General features: G+C 61.3%; 2 protein-coding genes across 4 annotated transcripts in view; both read right to left on the bottom strand.

The window, feature by feature from the left end:
* Positions 1-935: 935 nt before the first annotated feature.
* Positions 936-5,218, bottom strand: RHO (rhodopsin; the record flags this gene model as incomplete). The annotated part of the gene is made up of 5 exons (XM_081275895.1): positions 4,843-5,218; positions 3,983-4,151; positions 2,563-2,728; positions 2,164-2,403; positions 936-1,046 (listed from the first exon to the last, which is right to left on the bottom strand). The coding sequence occupies exons 1-5, from the start codon at positions 5,201-5,203 to the stop codon at positions 936-938; spliced, it is 1,047 nt and encodes a 348-aa protein (XP_081132021.1). The 5' UTR covers positions 5,204-5,218.
* Positions 5,219-8,419: 3,201 nt separating this feature from the next.
* Positions 8,420-18,693, bottom strand: part of IFT122 (intraflagellar transport 122) — a 54,285-nt gene continuing 44,011 nt past the window's right edge. For 2 of the 3 annotated variants that reach the window (XM_081275892.1, XM_081275894.1), the window contains exons 20-29: positions 18,450-18,552; positions 16,449-16,589; positions 15,560-15,657; positions 13,630-13,730; positions 12,280-12,445; positions 11,701-11,812; positions 11,132-11,257; positions 9,308-9,387; positions 8,896-9,060; positions 8,420-8,516 (exon numbers count right to left, since the gene is read on the bottom strand). In XM_081275892.1, the coding sequence (XP_081132018.1) occupies positions 8,427-8,516; positions 8,896-9,060; positions 9,308-9,387; positions 11,132-11,257; positions 11,701-11,812; positions 12,280-12,445; positions 13,630-13,730; positions 15,560-15,657; positions 16,449-16,589; positions 18,450-18,552 (1,182 nt within the window). In that variant the 3' untranslated portion in view covers positions 8,420-8,426. The remainder of the gene's footprint in view (positions 8,517-8,895; positions 9,061-9,307; positions 9,388-11,131; positions 11,258-11,700; positions 11,813-12,279; positions 12,446-13,629; positions 13,731-15,559; positions 15,658-16,448; positions 16,590-18,449; positions 18,553-18,693) is intronic. The other variant, XM_081275893.1, reaches the window with a different exon arrangement.

The following is an 18,693-nucleotide window of genomic DNA, read 5'->3' as shown; positions in this document are numbered from 1 at the left end:
CCCCATTGTGTTGATGCCCAGTCCCCAAATGGTCACTATCAAGCAGAAATGATTAACTTAACTGTATTGATTGATGTTACCAATGACGTTCACAGCCATGTGGACAGCCACTCAGTCTATTTACAGAAAGATTGAACACACTCACGCACACTCATGCGCACTCACACTTGGTGTTTGCAGCAGCTGCGTGTTGGGGTCAGAGAATTGGGATTTCATTCTCGGGGGGACAAAGTGAGACCCAGTCGAGGGAGCAATGAGTCCTGGGCCACCTGTCCCACTTCTGCGGAGGGGCAGGGGTCCTTCACCCATCCACTACTTCACCCACTCCTTCCTTCATCCGTCTAGCATTTATTAAGCACCTACTATGTGCTCCGTTCGGTGCTACCTCACCGAGCCCTAAGCTGGGACACCTCCCCAGAGAGGAAAAGTTCTCATGTTCCTGAGAGATGAGTTGGGGGGAAGTGAGGACAGATCCTGCTGGCCCCTAGGAACTGGGGGACCTGAGTTTGGGGGTGGTCTTGGTTGTCAGGCTGTCCCCTGAAATTGGGGAGCCTCGTTTTTTTCTTCTCATTTTTTTTTTGGAGGGGGGAGAGGGTACTGGGGGATTGAACCCAGGGGCACTTAACCACTGAGCCACCTCCCCAGGCCCTTTTTTTAAAATTATATTTTATTTAGAGACAGGGTCTCCTGGAGTTGTTCAGGACCTTACTAAATTATGGAGGCTGGCCTCCAACTTGCGATCCTCCTGCCTCAGCCTCCTGAGCCACTGGGATGACAGGCATGGGCCACTGGGCCCGGCTCTCGTTAATGCTTTAAAAGCAAACAAACCCAGGGAGTCTGTGTGACCTCCTTCGACAGGTGCTGCTCCTGGGCAGGTGGCTGTGGCTGGGAGGGGACGTGGGGGATGGGAGACTCCACAGGGTCCTTGGCAGGGCTTAGGCTGGGGCCACCTGGCTGGTCTCCGTCCTGGATAAGGTGGTCGAGGTCTCGTCGTCACCCAGGGGGTTCTTGCCACAGCAGATGGTGGTGAGCATGCAGTTCCGGAACTGGAAGGTCAGGGGGTGGACTGGTCAGTGAGACTCTCCTCGGCCCCCTGCCCTGTTCCTGCCCCTCACAGCCTCCACTCCCCTCTCCAACCCAGCTCTCTGAAGGAAACCTGTTGAATATAAGTTCCCCTTGGCCGTGGAGACACCCGGGATGCCACACAAAGTAACTTTGTCACCCATCTCATCCCATGGCATCCTCCGTGTGCCAAGGGCATTCTGTAAAACTATCTCATTTAATTCAAGAGCGATCCTCCTGCCTCAGCCTCCCTAGCCGCTGGGATGACAGGCAGGTGCCACCGTGCCCGGCTCTCATTGATTCTTTAAAAGCAAACAAACCCTTTGGAATTCTGCCCTTTCAAGGGAGGAGGAAACTGAATGAAGCCCAGAGAGGGAACTTGAGCAGCCTGAGGTCACACAGCCACATCACAGCAGAGCTGGCATTGGAACCCAATGTGCCTCGCTGCAGAGAACAGCTCCCCACCGTGGATTCCACAGAGAAACCCACGATTTTTGTTACTAGATCCCTGTATCCTTTAGTCATCAGAATACGATCGGTTTTATGGAGACTGGGACTGTCCCAATCCCTGGCTTGGAATTATTTGACATTAGTTTGTTCATTTTGGTACCAGGGACTGAACTCTGGGGTGCTTCACCACTGAGCCCCGTCCCCAGCCTTTTTTATATTTTATTTAGAGACAGGGTCTCCCTGAGTTGCTTAGGGCCTCGCTAAGTGGCTGAGGCTGGCCTCCAACTGGCGATCCTCCTGCCTCAGCCTCCCCAGCCATGTGCCTAAGGAGGCTGTACCGTTTGACTTTTAAACCAGGCTTCCAGAACCCCCTGGAGCATCAGGTGACAGTCCCACCCTGGAGCATCAGGGGCCCCCAGAGGGCTTGTGAGAAATGCAGGCTCTGGGTGGGGGGTCACTACCAGAGTGAGCTCTGGAGCCACCCGCTCTGGGTGGGACCCCGGAATCTGCATGGATCCCGAGCTTTTCCCCGGTGGGACTGTCAACCCCAGGCCCCTCCATCCCAGCCCGCCACCAGGACGGCCCTGGGCCCCAGTCTGTAGCTCGTGCCCCTGGGGCAGCAGCCCTGGCCCGGGGACCGTCCCCTGCCACCTGCTTGTTCATCACGATGTAGATGACAGGGTTGTAGAGGGCGGAGCTCTTGGCGAAGAAGGCGGGGACGGTCATGAGGACGGGGCCGAAGTCGGAGCCCTGGTGGGTGAAGATGTGCGCGGCCACGCTGGCGTAGGGCACCCAGCAGATGAGGAACGCGATGACCATGATGATGACCATGCGGGTCACCTCCTTTTCTGCCTTCTGGGTGGTGGCCGACTCCTGCTGCTGGGCGGCTGCCTGCAGGGACACGGGAGAGGGACCAGGGACCGGATGGCACCGGATGACAGCGCCCCGCGGCGCCCCGCTCCAGCTCCCCGGCTGGGCTCAGGGTGGGAGCTGGGGCTGCGCATGCGCGTTAGTGGGTGGGCGGGGCTCCGCGGCCTCCCGGGCCTCTACCTCCTTGACGGTGAAGACCAGCTGGCCGTAGCAGAAGAAGATGATGACCAGGGGGATGGCGAAGTGCACCACGAACATGTAGATGACGAAGGACTCGTTGTGGAGCTCGGGCTTGGGCGTGTAGTAGTCGATCCCACAGGAGCACTGCATGCCTTCGGGGAGGTACCTGGAGGGGACAGGGCATGGGGACACGAGTAAGGGACACCCCAGCCCTGAGCTGTCGACACACCTGCAGTCATGGCTGCACCCTCACAGAACCCCCCCACCCCACCCTGTCCCCATTCACCAGGCCTCTGCCCTCTGGAGGCCCCAGGTGATGCAAGGCAGAGGGGACATGGATTGCAAGTGCTCTGTGACTGCACAAATTGGGGTCTTCGGGCCAAAGATGGACGTAGATGCATTTAAGGGGTCTTTGTGCAACAACGGAAATCAAGAGTCCTGATGCTTGTGGTTGTGGCACACTCCTGTCACCCCAGCAGCTCCGGAGGCTGAGGCAGGAGGATCGCAAGTTGGAGGCCAGCCTCCGTCATTTAGTAAGGCGCTGAACAACTTAGCGAGCCCCTGTCTCTAAATAAATCCAGAGTGGCCACTGGCTGGGACAGAGGGTGTGGGGGCCAAATTGGAGAAGATGGGCAGGAGCCGGGGTGGACTTGAACCCAACCAGCCTGAGAGGTGGACCCCAGGGGGACCAGAGGGAGGAGAGAAGTGAGGAGAGAGGACAGGAATCTCCCGGAACAGAGGGACCTGAGGCCTCTGGGCACCTGAGTCACCTCTCTGGGTGTCCAAACCACGGTCCCCACTTTCTTCTCATCTGGAGACGGTGGCTTGGAGGTCAGATGGGACTCAGTTGCCAGGGGACCCAGGGTGGCCCTCTGTCCGAGGCAGACTTGGCTTTTCAAGGTGCTGAGGCCCAGGGTCAGGGGATTGGAATTTGTTCTTGGCTTAGTTGAGGATTATGGGGGCTCAGCCAAGATGGTGTAGGTTTGGCACCATTTGACCCAGCTCTGCCACTCCTCGGTGTGGACCCAGAGGACTTAAAATCAGCCTACAACAGTGACGCAGCCACATCGGTGTCGACTGCAGCTCATTTCACAATGGCTGAGCTCTGGAACCAACCTGGGTGGCCTTCAACAGGGGAAGGGATAAAGAAACTGTGGTGTGCATACACAGTGGAATATTACTCGGCCATGAAGAAGAATGAAATGATGGCATTTGCCGGTAAATGGATAAGGAACCGGAGACTCTCATGCTAAGAACCTGAGACCAGTCCCCCCCAAAACACAAAGGGGATGATGGGAAGGGAGGGGGATGGGAACAGGGAAGACAGTGGAATGAAGGGGACCTCACTTTCCTGTGACACTTCACATCATGTCCAGCCATTAGGGTTCTGACTGGGAGACCTGCTGCTCGGTGTCGTTACCTGGACCAGCCGAAGAGGGGCGGGACGGCACAGGCCGACGCCATGATCCAGGTGAAGATGATCCCCATGATCGCGTGGTTCTCCCCAAAGCGGAAGTTGCTCATGGGTTTGCACACCACCATGTACCTCTCGATGGCCAGGACCACCAAGGACCACAGGGCCACTTCGCCTGCAAGACAGTCAGCCGTCAGTCACCTGCCAGCCCACGGCCTGTCCAGAGACGGGGAGGCGGTGACCGGAAAGGCCACCCCAAGGACTCAGAGACGGCTCAGGCATGGAGAGAAAGAGCAGGGGACAGGGCAGGGAACCAAGGTGCCAAGGAGTGGAGTTTGATTAGATCCCAGGGGGCCACAGCAGGGTTCCCTGCAGGGAGGAGGTTGCAAAAACCCCAGATGGGCAGGTGGAACAATTTTTCAAGGTCCCAGGACCCTGGATCATGCTTTGTCCCAAAGAAGACGGAAGGTCAGTGGGCTCCGGATGTCAGCTCTGCCCATCACCCCCAAAACGGATCAACCCAGAGAGTGAGTGGCCTTATAACTAATCAAACAAACAAGGGTATGAAGAGAAGGCCATGAATAATGATTCCTGCTGGGGCCCCGGTGGCGCCGGCCTGTGATATCTCAGCAATCTGGGAGGCTGGGGGAGGAGGATCGCAAGTTGGAGGCCAGCCTCCGCCATTTATGGAGGCCCTAAGCAACTGAGTGAGAATCTGAGGATTAAAAAAAATAAGTAAATAAATGAAAAGGGCTGGGGATGTGCTAAAGCAACTCTGGGTTCCATCCCAAGTAGCCACACACACACACACAAAAATGTCATTATCTCCAAGGTCCCTTGTCACCCCCACCACCCCGGCCACCTACCGCCCAGGGTGGCAAAGAAGCCCTCCACGAAGCAGCCGGTGCGCCCGAAGACGAAGTAGCCGTTGAGCGCGGTGTAGACGGTGGTGGTGAAGCCGAAGAGCACCATGAAGAGGTCCGCGGTGGCCAGGTTGAGCAGGATGTAGTTGAGGGGGGACCGCAGCTTCTTGTGCTGCACGGTGACATAGAGCGTGAGGGAGTTGATGGGGAAGCCCAGGAGGATGAGCAGGAACATGTAGGCGGCCAGGAGGGAGAACTGCCAGGGCTCGGCCAGGTAGTACTGCGGGTGCTCGAAGGGGCTGAGCACCACCCCGGTGGCATTGGAGAAGGGGACATAGAAATCGGGGCCCTCGGTGCCATTCATGGCTGTGGATCCCACCCGAGAGGGGCTGCTAGGCGCGGCCACCCGGGGCTCCCGCTGGACTGTGGGCTCTGATCCCCGCCCCCAGGTCCTTATAACGTGACCTTCGGTCCCTAAGCCCCGGGCTGAGTCAGCGCCCTGGAGATTGGGGTGCTCCTAATCACCTTAATCCCCCGCCACGACCAGCCACCGGGGCCACAGGGACCCGCTAGAGGGGCCAAGGTGACACACTAGCCGGGAAGCCTGGGGTCAGGGTGCTGTCCCTGGCTGCTGTGTCTCAAGCTCGTGGCCCTGGCCTGGGTCTGGGACTTGGGACGCCAGGATCGTCTCCCCAGCTCAGCAGAAGTGACCCCCAGTCTTTGGTGTGGGAATGTCCCCAGGGTGATCCAGAGGTTCCTGATCGCTCCGTCCCTCCCCCAGACGCCTCCTGGCTCTGCTGTCACCTGCCCCTGACACAGAGGCTGCTTGGGGTTGGGACCCACTGCTCCAGGAGCAGCCACTGGGGATCTGAAGATCCAGAAGGGAGTGGCCCTGGCCAGGGCAGCTGGTGGGCTGAGGAGGGTCAGGGAGGGACCAGAATCCAGCTTCAGGAGGGGGTGGACGTGAGGCTGTGGAGACCCTTCGGGGACAGGGAGGCCGGCCAGGGAGCCCCGGGGGAGGACATGGGCTGAGGACTGGGGAGCAGGGCTGAGACGGCCCCGGGCAGAGGCTTGGGAAGATCTGCAACCCAGAAAGGTGACGCAGGGGACAGACACCAAGACCCCCAGCCCACCAAGCTCATTTTGGGGGGAAGGGACTCAACCCAACATGCTGAATTCCTGAGCCACACCCCCAACCCTTTTTATTCTGTTTTGAGACAGGGCCTCACTAAGTTGCTGAGGCTGGCCTCCAACTTGCAATCCTCCTGCCTCAGCCTCCTGAGCCACTGGGATCACAGGCACGTGCCCCCACGGGCCTGGCTCAGACTCTCTTTTTACAGGATACTTGATCCCTGGCCTCAGTGAGCTCATTCATCTTCTTGCTCACCCACAGCCCCTGTCTCTCTGGAAGGCAGGCTCATTGCTGCCTGGGAGCTGGTAGCCCACGCTAGTAGGTGCTCAATAAATACTGGGTGAACTGAAGACAGCAACAGCCATCCAGGGACTGGGAGTCCTGGTACGGGACTATGACTCTGGGGGAGGATTTGCACAGGGACAGCCTTTAAGCCTCCACTGGAAAGTCTGGGTCAGCACCCCCCTCCCCATGGCTTAGCCTCAACTGGATGCGTCACCAGTGAACGTTAGGCTGAGCCGAGAATGTCAAGGGAATGAGAGAAGGTGACAGCCGTCCCTCCTTCCCTCCTTCCCTCCTCTCTTCCTCCTCCTCTCACTTTTGCCAAACACCCTCCAGGGTCGGGTGCCGGCTGGGCACTGAGGACCCTGAGCTGCATCCCGCGGTCTCCACCCTCCTGGTCTCGGGGGACAGCAGATGGGACAATGGCTAAATGGAGAGACGGCCATTTGCTCCCAGTCCCAGCGTCTTTGAGGCCAGAGGAGCCCGAGGTGGGCCGGGAGGGTGATGGGGTGGGGGGCTCCCCAGAGGGGCTGCCGGCCTCAGCCGGGCATCTGTGGGTGTTGTCCCCCTTCCTGTCATCATCATCGGGATCCTAGGGGTCCTCAGGAGCACCCCTGAGCCCCATCGGCTGGTGCACACCGAGGCTGGCCTCCCGTGCTCCAGGGGGAGGACCTTGGGGACAGAGGGAGACCAGGGCGGAGCCGGGCTCAGGTGGGTGCGCATGCGCAGAGCCGGCCTTGGTTCAGTGGGAGGAAGAGTCTCCGGGCCTCGGTTTCCTCATCTGTGTCCTAGGCAGCCTTGGGGGTCCTGGGGATGCCACCAGCGGAGACTGGCCTCCCAGGGCTGCAGGACTGGGTCTAGTTACTGGGCCCAGAGGAGGGGGGGGCTGCAGCCCCAGGCGCCCCCCCCACCGGCTCCCGCCAAGACCATCTGATCTGTCACTGTGATTGACGCCTGTTGGGAGCTTGTTTCTCCCAGCCATATGCAAATGACTTCAGTTGGAGGAACCGCTAATGGGAATCCTAACACATTAATAAATGTTTAGCGCGAGAGAGAGCACGCACGCTCCCAGTCATTAGCCGCTGACGGGGGAGTCTGTTGGCACAACTGTCTGGCTGCCATTCTTTGTCCCCCCCCATCACTTCCAAAGAGCGTGGGAGGGAGGTGGGGCGGGGAGCCTGGGGGCGGGGCTCCAGCTCTCCTGCCTGGGCCCCTGCCCCGCCCCCTTCAAGAGGGCCCCTAAGGTGTCATCGAGGTGGAGTCCTGGGGGGTGGCCTTCTGCCTGACCCACAGACAACTCCTTGTCTGTCCTCCTGAGGAGCCCTGGGCCTCGGCACCTCCCGTCCCCACTGGCTGCAAAATGGGGCCGATGTCCCCCGCCTTGCTCAGGATGCCCCGCCATGCTCACTCAGTGGCCTGGCTTGGACCTTAGCAGTTGGCAGTCTCCAAGGGAACCCACTGGCTTGGGGACCTGGCGGGGAAAGGCCGGCTCAGGGGGTCCGGAGACATTTCCCTGGGGGCTGGGAAGCTGGGGTGGTGTGGAGGGAAGGTTCTAGAAGCTCTGGGCGGGCGCCTTTATTTCAACCTCTGCCATCTTGTTGGGAGCCAGGTATCTCATTTTCTTGTCAAGACAGATCCCCATTAAACCAGAATAAATAAACCAAAAAACCTTCCCGGCTCCCCTGCCCCTTCCCATATTGCCATTCCGATTAGATTAGATTTTAAGAGCGCGGCGAAGGCGATGTTCCTTTCGGATCAAATTAGAAACAGGTGCACTTTTGCATAAGGAAATTAAGTTGCAGACAATACGAAGATTTGCTAAAACGCAGACACTGATGAAAATAAGTAGCCCTTTTATTTGCCATTATTGAGGCAGTCTGTTGGCGCTGCGCGCTGCGCGCCTCCTGGGCGGCCTGCGGACTCGGCGGGCTGCTCCTCCACTACCCGGGCTGCTCTCGAGCTCTCAGGTCTTTTCTTTTTCCTTAGAAAATATAGGTGCGTCCTCTCCCCACCCCCTTGTGCTATTTACAAGGCACAAAGTGCCAGAAGTAGGAATCCTGCGGTTCCAACAGGCCCCTCCCTGGAGCACCAACTGCATCTGGGCGGCTGGGACCCTCCTCCTTCCTCTCCGCAGGCCGCGGGCCTGCAGGGCGGTCAGGGGACCCGGGTGCCGTCAGGGGCCGGGGTCGTCGATGCGCCTGCGACAGTAGGGGCAGCAGGTGTGCTGCAGCACCAGCAGCTCGTAGTCCTCAGAGTGGAACATCTGGGGAGAGACGGCGAGGGCGGGGTCCCAACCCGCGCCAAGTGGGAGTCAAGGCTAGAAAGAGCCGGGTGGGCAGGCTGGGCTGGGTGGGCTGGGTGAGCGGGATGGGGCTGAGGGGCCCTTTTCCTGAGGGAAGTTCAAGGTGCGCCCGGCCCCGCCCACCGCGCCTTCAATCCAGGGAGGCGCAGAGCGTGCAGGCCAGGTGACCCCCTGCGGACAGCAGGTGGACTGCCAGTGTCCTCCCAGCTCAGGGCAGTGGCTGGTACCCCACCCGGAGGGTGCCCTCCTCCCAGATGCTCCGCCTCCCCAGGGGACACTTGGGAAGTGGGAGGACAGCACAGGGAGCCCCTGGGAGCCGTGCGGGCTGGGGGCGCAGTACCTGGAAGCAGGAGGGGCACATGGTGATGGAGGCGTCGGGCAGCAGCGAGCGGAAGTACTGCCACTGCAGGGGCGGCGGCCAGCGCTTGATGAGGACGTCGCGGCGGCTCATGGAGCGCAGCACGGTCCGGTTCACGACCACGGGCACGAACTCGGAACCACCTTGCTGCAGGGTGGGGCGCGGGGCAGGGCCCTCACTCAGCCTTGGGGACACGATTGTGTGCACCGTGGTCCTGACTCCAGGGTGGCCAGGAAGGGCCCGGGAGCTTCCCACCCAGGTGGCCCTGACAGCCTCAAGTGCCTCCTCCGGGCCAGAGCTGCAGCCCAGCCCGTGGGGAAGTGGTCCCGTCCCTCCCTCCAGCTGCCACCTCCTCCTTGGCATGTCCCCTTGGCAGCCTCTTGGAGGCCCCCACCTCGAAGCTCAGCTTGGCGGTGAACGGGTCTTCGCCTCCCATGGGGTCCATGGCCTCGTCCAGCCGCAGCGACTGGGAATCTGGAGGTTTCTGGTCAAGGTCCAACTGAGGCCGGGCAGGGGATAGACACCACCCTCCTCCCAGCGTGTTCTGATTCAGGGGCGCTCAGTCAGGCCCGAGAGAAAACACAAGGTCCCAGGAGGAGGGATGGAGGGGCAGGGACCAGGAGGGAGACAGCCCTGACTGCAAACAGGGTGGCCGGGCCCTGGGCACAGGCCAGGGAGGACAGCGGTCCTGCCAGGCCATCTGCTGCCTCCCCACCTGCTCCCAGGCTTCCAGGGGATACACAGGGCCACCTGCTGGGGGAGGCCATGGGTGGGGAGGTTGGCAGGTGCTGTGACGGCTCTCAGGTCACAAGGCGTGGGGAGCGGGGGTGGGGGAGCTCCACAGACCCCTGGGCTGGCTCAGGCCAGCCTGAAGGTGTCCAGGTCCTCCCCTCTGCAAGGACGGTGGCAGAGGCTCAGGGGCTCTCGTGGGGACGACCCCTGGAGGCTGCTGGTGCTGAGCAGGGAACGGGGCAGGGAGCACGGGGCTGAGGCCTGATGGCAGCTGACTCTGGGGTCCTCCTCTGGCCTCTGCTCCTCACAGCATGGCCGTGCTCGGCAGAGTCGCCTGGGAGCTTGCTAGAGGCAGACTCTCAGAGCCCCCTGACCTGGTGACATGGCCGCCCATGATGGCAAGACCAGGTGCTGTGTGGGCCTGTTCCTGTGAGAGGCCCCTCCTGGGTCTACCCTAGGGACACAGGACCCAGCTGGGCAGGTAGCATCCTCCTTGCCCAAGGACACCTGTGGCCCCAGATTGCTCCAAGGGACTGTGCCCTGGGGTTCTGTGGTCAGGAGGAGAATCGATTCTGAGGGTGCTGGGCTGGCACCGTAAGCGGCCACCTCCGTCACTATGCCATGGGATAGGCAGAGCTGCCTAGAGACAAAACTACCAGGGGACAGTACAGGCGGCAGGAGCCGCGCAGCCTCCAGCCATGTGGAGGGGCACCCTCTGCTCTTGGCTTCCTATTCCCTCTGTTTGCTCAGCTGTCTCTGAGTTGAGGTTCCTGTCACTGGCATGTAGGAGTGACCGGACTGCCAGGCACATGGCACACACTGTAACCACCCATGCAGGAAGGTCGCAGGTTTGAGGCCAGCCTGGGTGACACAGTGAGACCGTGTCTCAAAGTAAAAATAAGGCGGGTGCGGTGGCCCACGCCTGTCATCCCAGCAGCTCAGAAGGCTGAGGCAGGAGGATCGCAAGTTCAAAGCCAGCCTCAGCGGAAGCAAGGCCCTAAGCAAATCAGGGAGACCCTGACTCTAAATAAAATGCAAAACAGGGCTGGGATGGGGCTCTGTGACCGAGTGCCCCTGAGTTCAACCCCCAGTACTGAAAATAAAGAGTAAAACCATAAAAGGGCTGGGGGTGAGTGCTGTCCAGCACCCCTGGGCTCAGGCCCCAGGGCTGCGAAATGGAAATACCTGACCATAACGCTGGGCTGCCGGCCACGGGGCCAGCCACTCGTCCACTAGGCCAGCCACTCGTCCACTAGGCCAGCCACTCATCCACTAGGCATGGCTGCGGCACCTTGAGGAGCCAGGGTGGGGACAGGCCCCCAGGAAGACCAGGTGCCCCTCCCCCCGTCTGGCTGTGGACCCTGGCAGCCCACTGTCCTTCCTCACTGCTGTGGGGGACTCTCCGACCTTCCGCGGCACTGAGGCTGGGGTCAGCAGGCTGCCACCGGCCAGCCCTCCTGCCCTGGCCCTGACTGTCACAGGATACTGGGGCTGGTCACCTCTTGCCATTTGCTCTCTCGCTTGTGTCTGGGGGCCTCCAGGTCGATGAGGGCGACGGCCTCTTCGTCGGTGATGCCCTCCTCCAGGTAGAACTCCACCAGGTGCAGCACCTCTGGGGCACGGGGGGCGGGGGGTTGGTGACACGCTCCTGGGGGCCAGGGCCAGCACTCTCTCCAGGCCACACGTGGGCAGCCAGAGTGACCCAGCAGGCTTCTCTGGGGGCCAGAGCTGGGCCTGAGCAGCGCCTCCTCCCGTAGCTGAGGGGCTCCTCCGAGGGAGGGGCCTTCTGGGGGTGTCCACAGGGAAGAGGGGACCCCAGAGCGCGTTGGCTCCCGGGCTGAAGGCCTGGCCCGGCCCTGCTCTGGGCACTTTGTCACGGCGGCCTGCACCGGGAGCCGGCTGGGCTGTGGGGGACCCGACAGTGGCTCTGTCAGGTGGGGTGGGGGCACACAGGGCCCAGGTCACCAGTGATGATCCTCAGAGGCCTTCGGGAGCTCGCCCCGTGTCACGAGGCCGGGCAGCAGAGGAGGGGCCATCTGTGTGGCCAGGACTCACCGTAGGACGAGGCGGAGAAGACGAAGGGCTGGCGGCAGTTGACGCACACGTTGCCCAGGTTGTTGAGCAGGGGGTTGTTGGTGGAGCAGCGGTAGCACAGGGGGACCAGCTCCTGCCAACGCAGCACTCGGTGGCCCGGGCCCGAGCAGAGGTGGCACCCCGCACCTGCCCTGCCCCTGGCCTTGGCCCTCCAGGACCCGATGTTAAGAGGTATGGGCAGGAGGGGGCCCCGGGGCCAGAAGCCACGTGCTGGGGACACAGGTGACACCCTACAAGAGTAACTGGGGCCTGCCACCGGGGGCCACTGCCCAGGCCACCTCCCAGGCAGGGCTCAGCAAGGTGCTGTCCTGGTGGGAAGGACATTAAGGGCAGCCACTCCCTGCCTACGCCACCAGACACCTGTGCTGGCCCGTCTGTCCCCACCACCACCAGTGGGGAAGGAGTCACTTGTCCCCAGCTGATAGCAGGATGGAGTGTGGAGCCCAGACCACAGCGGCCATCTTCCCACAGGACCCAGGCCCAAAGCCACAGGCGCCTGGAGGGAAGGAGCAGCGCCGCCCGGGGAAGGGGCGTCCTCACCTCGCTGTCGTGGAAGGGCTTGGAGCGGATGGTCAGGCTGCCCAGCTCGATGGACTTCTGGAACCGGGCGGGGCTCTGCAGGCCCTGCAGCCGGTCGTAGGCGTGTCGCGCCAGCTTGTAGGCGCCCAGGGCCTTGCTCTGCTTGGCCAATGTGAAGAGCGTGTTCCTGGCAGGGGTCACGTTAAGGAGGGCGGGGGCCGAGCTGGCACCACCCAGGACGCGGCCAGAACTGCGGGTACTTCCCCCGGCCCAGTGGGCGGCCTCTGAGCCACAGCCTCCCCACACTCCTGTCGCCAGGTGGCCCCTCAGCTCCAGCAGCTGGGGGCTGGTGACTCCTCTAAGGCAGGGACTGTGCTGGGAGCCATGTCCAGGTCCCAGGACGCAGCATAGGACAAGGCTCGGGGCAAGCTCTGCTGACCTCGAGAACTTTCTGGAAAGGCCGGGTGCAGGGGCTGAGGCCAGCAGATGCGGCTGTCTTGCCCACCGCTCAGCAGGGCCTCGGTGGGTAGGGCACCCCTGGATTTGGGGACTTTCCCCTCAGGGGTGAATGATGGGCCTGGAGTCATGAGAGAGGCCAGCTGTCCCCAGGCCCTCTGCCAGGGGGTTCCTCATAGACAGGCGGCAGGGATGGGTTGAGGCTAGAGTAGACTGAGGAAGGGACAGGGGACAACTGTGGCTTTCATGATGCTCAGGACCTTAAAGTCGTGGTCCTTCCTGGCCATACAGGCCCCGGGGCCCTCACTGGCCACAGGTTGAGAAGCCAACCTGCGGCGAGACGCTCCACTGGGCCCCCGGGATCCTCCCACAGCCACCTCCCCTGGCGTCCCTGCCTTTCCTCAGTGTGTCCTGGGAACATCCACTCTGCTACCTGCCCTGGCCACCTGAGCGTGCAAAGACAGACATCGCCTCCCCAGCAGCCTCCCCGGCAGCCCAGCCCTGGCTGTGTCCACTTTTGGGCAGGACACACACGCTCTGAACCTTGCTGCCTGTCACCTCCAGAATAGCTGGCAGCCTTGTCACCTGGTACCTGGGGCCCTGTAGGCCTGGCTGACAAAGGCCACCCCACGGGCCCCAAGAGAATGTGGAGGGCCTGGGCTGACGGCCTGCTGCCTCCTCCAGTCTGTCACGCCCACTGCGGTTCTGGGGGGGCTGGGGACAGTGTGTTGGCCAGGGACCTGGGACGGGCTGGGCCCAGAGCTCAGAAAACTAATCCTCTCCTGGCAGCGGCCGCCCCGGCTGAGCCTCTCCCCAGCAAAACAGCAGCAGGAGGCGGGCAGAGAAGCTCCTGCCAGGAAGGCCTCCCAAGGCCATTAGAGAGGGCGGGCGGGCGGCGAGGGGACGGGAGGATACACTTTAGAGATGCCCAGGGGGGTGTCCTTGGTCAGGCTGTGCAGCAGGAACCTGGAGATGTTGAAGAGGGTTTCGGGAAGATGGAAGCTGAACGGCTCCTCCTGCGGGGAGAGCAGACGAACGTGAACCTCACCCCAAGTGCGCTGGTGAACTTGACCCCCCAAGTGCGCTGCGGGTCAGGCTAGAGGCAGGCGTAGGATTCTGAAGCCCTTCAGTGCGTGAGCCTCCTACTGTGTGCTGGGAGCCTCCTGCCACGGTCTGACACGGTCTCTTACGTGGGGGATGTCGTGGGGTGATGCCCAGGGAGGGGACCTGCCCGAGCAGAGCCGGGGTTCAAAGGCAGGGCTGAGTCCCGAGCCCAGGCCTCTCTGCCCAGCTGCGCTGCCTGAGGGGTCCTGATTCCATTTCTCTGAGCTCAACTTGTCTCCAATTAGCTCTAAAAGAGAAGGTCTTTGATGCACTTGGGGACAGGGCCACTGACACAGGCAGGTCCTTGTAGCAGAGGCATTTAACCCTTTCTGCGCCTCCTCCTGGCCCTCTGACAGCCGCCTGAGCCATGGGGCCACCAAGCATGTACCCAGGCGCCTCTCACTGCCAATCCCGAGCCCCCTGCACAGCCCTGATAGGTGACATTCAGCACCCATTAGTGCAATGAATGGGTCCCCTGCACCCAGACGCTGCCAGAAAGGCCCAGCAGGCCGCGGGGAATTCTCTACCAAGAGGCCTGTAAAAGGTTAAGAATGCCCTGTTCTAGAAGATTCTGGCACATTGTGTACAGACGGAGGCTGCAATTGCTAATCAAGCTGTGGCCATGGGGATTCGGGCTGGCCAGCTCCCCGCCTCCCCCTCCCGAGCACTTAAATGGTAATAAGCCGTCACCTCCCTGAGGAGGGCCTGGGCCCTGCTCACCACAGGGCCCCCAGGATTCGCCCCTAATTGGTCTCAGCCCGAGGGCTCGCTTTCTCTGCCTCTGGAGCGGAGCCCAGCCCCTTCCCTTCCCTTCCTGCCATCTCTGTGGGCTCCCAGAACCCCAGAAACCCTCAGCCACTCCCTCTGCGCTGGGAGCCAGGGAGACGGCTCCTCTGGTTCTGCGGTGCTGAGTGAGGAAGCGTGGAGAGTCCCAGAGAACGTGGGGGGCAAGATTAGCACCTCTCCTCGGGAAAGAAGCCATGCGCCTCGAGGATGCAACGCTCCCCTTTCCCGCTGTCCCATCTGTGGCCCTGGTGACAGACCGTGGCCTCCAGCCTGGCCCAGGCTGCACGAGGACCCCTGAGAGGGTCTCGTCTTGGGAAAACCAAAGATGATAAGGGAACGAGGTCCCCGCTGGGGGAGAGGAACGCGGGATCGTTGCAGAGCTAGCTGCGGGGGCTGTCATCCTCCCCCGTGACTTTCCCAGGAGGGTGCCCAGGGGAGGCAGGGCCTCAGGTGGCCCCTGAGCAGCAGCCTGTCCCCCTCTGCCACGAGACTGCTTTAAAATGGCTTCGTTGAAATAATCAGGGAAAGGCTACAGAGCACTTGGTTGGTCTCTGCAGGTGAAGCCAACCCTGGTCTTACAGAGAAGGAGACTGAGGGCCAGAGAGGGAGAGCAAAACACCTGAGGACACACAGCAAGTCGGGCGCAGAGCGGTGGGTACGTGGGCCTTCGTCCTTCTAGAGAAGGCCCCGGGGGCTCTGCCCTCCTGCACTTTGGAGAGGTGGCCACTGCCTGGCTCACCTACTCTGCCTGGGTCATCAGAGGCTGAGCTGATCCACAGGAAGGCCCGCCCGGCTCTGCGCCGTCATCAGACGCCGCCCATCATGGCCACACATCAAGCAGCACTCGAGGACACCCAGCTCTTCCTCCCAGGGACATCAGGAGCAGGTCCTGTGCCCCAGTGGGTGGGGGTCCCACCCAGAGCCTGCTGCTCCTAGGAGGCTCGGGATGCCTTACCGTGTAGCGGTGGATGGCGTGGTAGCCGTGGTACAGCTCGGCCAGGTGCTGGTAGTGGTGGAACTTGGCCAACATGGCGTCCTTCTGGACAGGATCTGCTGCGGGCAGGAGCGGGTGCAGAGGGGGACGGGGCAGATGCGTCAGGGGCTGTCTGGAGCCGCTGACCAGCACCAGCTCTTTTGAAACACTGGGCCTACCCCAGGGAGAGGGACAGCACTATGCTTGAGGACCACACCTAGACGGTGGCCTCTCAGCTGGAAGCATCTGAGGTCAACAGAAATGCCACCTGCCACCTGGGCTTGATGGCCCTCATTCCAGCAGCCTCCTGGAGGGAGTGGGACGGGGTCCCCCTGGGGTATGTGGGCACAGAGCTCAGGGAGGAACGGTGACTTGCTGCAGGTCCCTCCGTAGCCTCCGTTCCCAGAGCTTCCCCTCCTGTGTGTGGCCTTGGTCTAGAAGAGATGCACCTCTACCGCCCTGTCCCCCCTTTCTGGACTCTCCCAGTGCATCATGGGAAGTCCTGGGAAGGACGGCATCATGGACACGGTCCCCTGGTGGGGCGAGGGGCCTGCGGTGCGTTATGGTAACGTGATCTCTGCTTCATCTTTTCATTTAATTAAATTTTTTGAAGCCGAGGCCAGCTGCAGGCTCCCAGGCAGCAGCAGACAGCTGTGCTGAGTTGGGGAGGGAGGGTGGGACCTGCCAGGCGTCACCCCTGCGTGGCCCTAGGACCAGCCTGCTTCTGGCCACACGAGGAGGAGATGACACAGGAGATTGTCCACTGCGAGGCAGGCTTGGGGACAATGCGCCCCGTAAACAAGCCCAGGGCTTTAATTAAAATGTCCCCGCTGGTCTGATGGTATCTGGGTGCCAGGACGGAGGGACCCACCCTGGGCTATGTGGAGACACTGCATGGACAGCATCCAGTAGTAATAGGCGGCGTCGTTGAACCTGCTCTCCACCACGGCGTTGTGCGTCAGCTGCTCCAGCACCTGGACCGCTTCCCGCTGCCTCCCAGCCTTGTGGAACGCTGCAGGGGACACAGAGCACTGTCACCAGGGGAGGTGGGCGAGGGGGCCGGTGGAACTGCTCAGAAAGTGGGACGCCCCACGCGCGCGCACGGAGGGAGCATCTGTGGGCCTGGTTGCTGGGATGCCGCCTCTCTGGCCGGAGGCTATAAATACCCGAGGCGACATCCTGAAAAAGCACAGTGCGACGCGCTCCGTTTTGGCTGGCAAGTGGTGACAACCTACTTCAGAGAGGCATGGCAGGGAGAGGAACTCCGGGAGCCAAGTCCCAGGGCAATGTCGGAGCGGGAGACCGGCTCGTCCCTAGTGACAAGATGCTCCACTCCAGGGAGGGGATCTGTGACTCTGAGGTGACACCCACAGGTCCCGACACTCGACGGAGCTCGGTGATTTACTAAGCGCTTTTCACCGTGCCTTAGGTCACTGGGTCACCACAGCAGACTGAGAAGGGACGGTCAGCCTCCGTTTTATCAGGCAACAAAATGCGCTTTGCCGGGTAGAAGTATAAGGGTCACGTCCAAGGTCAGAACACCGGGCCCGGTCCATCTTCGACAGAGCACTTTTTTTTTTTTTTTTTGGTACTGGGGGTTGAACTAGGGGGCACTTGGCCACTGAGCTCCATCCCAGCCCTATTCTGTCTTTTATTTAGAGACTGGGTCTCACTGAGTTGCTCAGCACCTCGCTGTTGCTGAGGCTGGCTTTGAACTCGTGATCCTCCTGTCTCAGCCTCCTGAGCCGCTGGGATGACAGGTGTGCGCCACGGCACCTGGCCAACAGTGCTTTTTGATGTCAACCTTCAAAGGTCTGTCTCCATCCTCAAAGCCAGACATTTGGGATGAGAAGCAAAATCTTCCTTAATCATGCCTACATCTGTGTACCTGGAATTTCCTGGGCACCTACTATATGGCTGACGGCTCGGGATATTGAGCGCTGCTGGTCAGGCGCTTATGGCTGGGACACTTGACCACAGGTGGACACTCAAAAGGACCCAATCCTCCGCCTTTAGAGAAGGAAAGGTCTGGCCTTTGTTCCGTCTCATCTCCAGGCTCCTGTCTGCGTACCAAGTTACTATGACGATGGATTCTTGGAAGGGCGACACAGACAGATGGGTAGGTTGATGTGTTTTGCCCAAACATGCAGCTCCGTCAGCAACTGGGTGCTCTGGAGATGCTGAGGTGCTGGGGAACAGGCTGTCCTTCAGCGCGGGCTCTTCTCCCCATAAGGAGCCACGGACTCTGCACTGTGTCTAGAGGGGCGACTGTCACCATATAGAGGTGCAGGCACATCCCTATGGATTGCCACACACCTGGCCACAGTCGGGTGCCGTCTTGCCCAGGCAGCAGAACAGCCAGGTTCCCTGCGGGACAGATCCTGGTCCAGCTGTGCCTCTGCCACTTGCTAGCCTGGTGACAGTGCAGGGCACGTTTAGCCCCTGCGTCTCTGCAGGGCTGTGGGCAGGATTCAAGGTTGGGCAGGTCAGGTACCCAGCCAGCGCCCATGCTATCTGCGTCGCAGGGCATTGTGAGGGTGACAGGGAAGACACGCTGCAGTGCCCGGTGCTCTGCTCAGTCACACAGAGGCGTGGAGGGGGGACTGGACCTGCCCAAGCTCCTGCAGCAGGTTGGTGACAGGCCCAGACTCCAGGCCCCTGTCCTGACTCCCGCTCCAAAGTGTCTCAGCGCCTGGGTTGTGGCTCTGTTTGCCTCAAATGCAAAAAAAAAAGCATTTCACCCCAAACAGCCCATCCCAGGTGACACCACCTGCCTTGGGACCCGCAGCACAGGCCTGCTAGCTTCGCTGAACCGTGTCTTGGCAGCGCCTCCTCCCCGCCCTGGGGCACCAGGCCAGCCCACGTGGCCTACCTTTCTGGGCTTCTTCGAAGCGATCGTTCTCTGCCAGCCACTGCGCGTAGGGCACGTAGATGTCGTCCTTGAACTCGGGGTGCTTCTCGCCCAGAGCGAAGGCCTTGGGGGCAGGGCATACACAGTCTTAATGAAGCAGTTCCCGCAACCCTGGGGAGACGTGGCACTTGGCTGGATCAGGGATGTCATACTTTGGCAGCCTGACATCAGGGATGTCATATTTTGCCAGCTCAGAGGGGGAGAG

This window comes from Spermophilus citellus (assembly GCF_964194105.1).
Source record: "Spermophilus citellus genome assembly, chromosome: 19".
Classification (NCBI taxonomy): Eukaryota; Metazoa; Chordata; class Mammalia; order Rodentia; family Sciuridae; genus Spermophilus; species Spermophilus citellus.
Note: the sequence above shows the minus strand (reverse complement) of the source record. Positions and strands in the feature narration are given on the sequence as shown.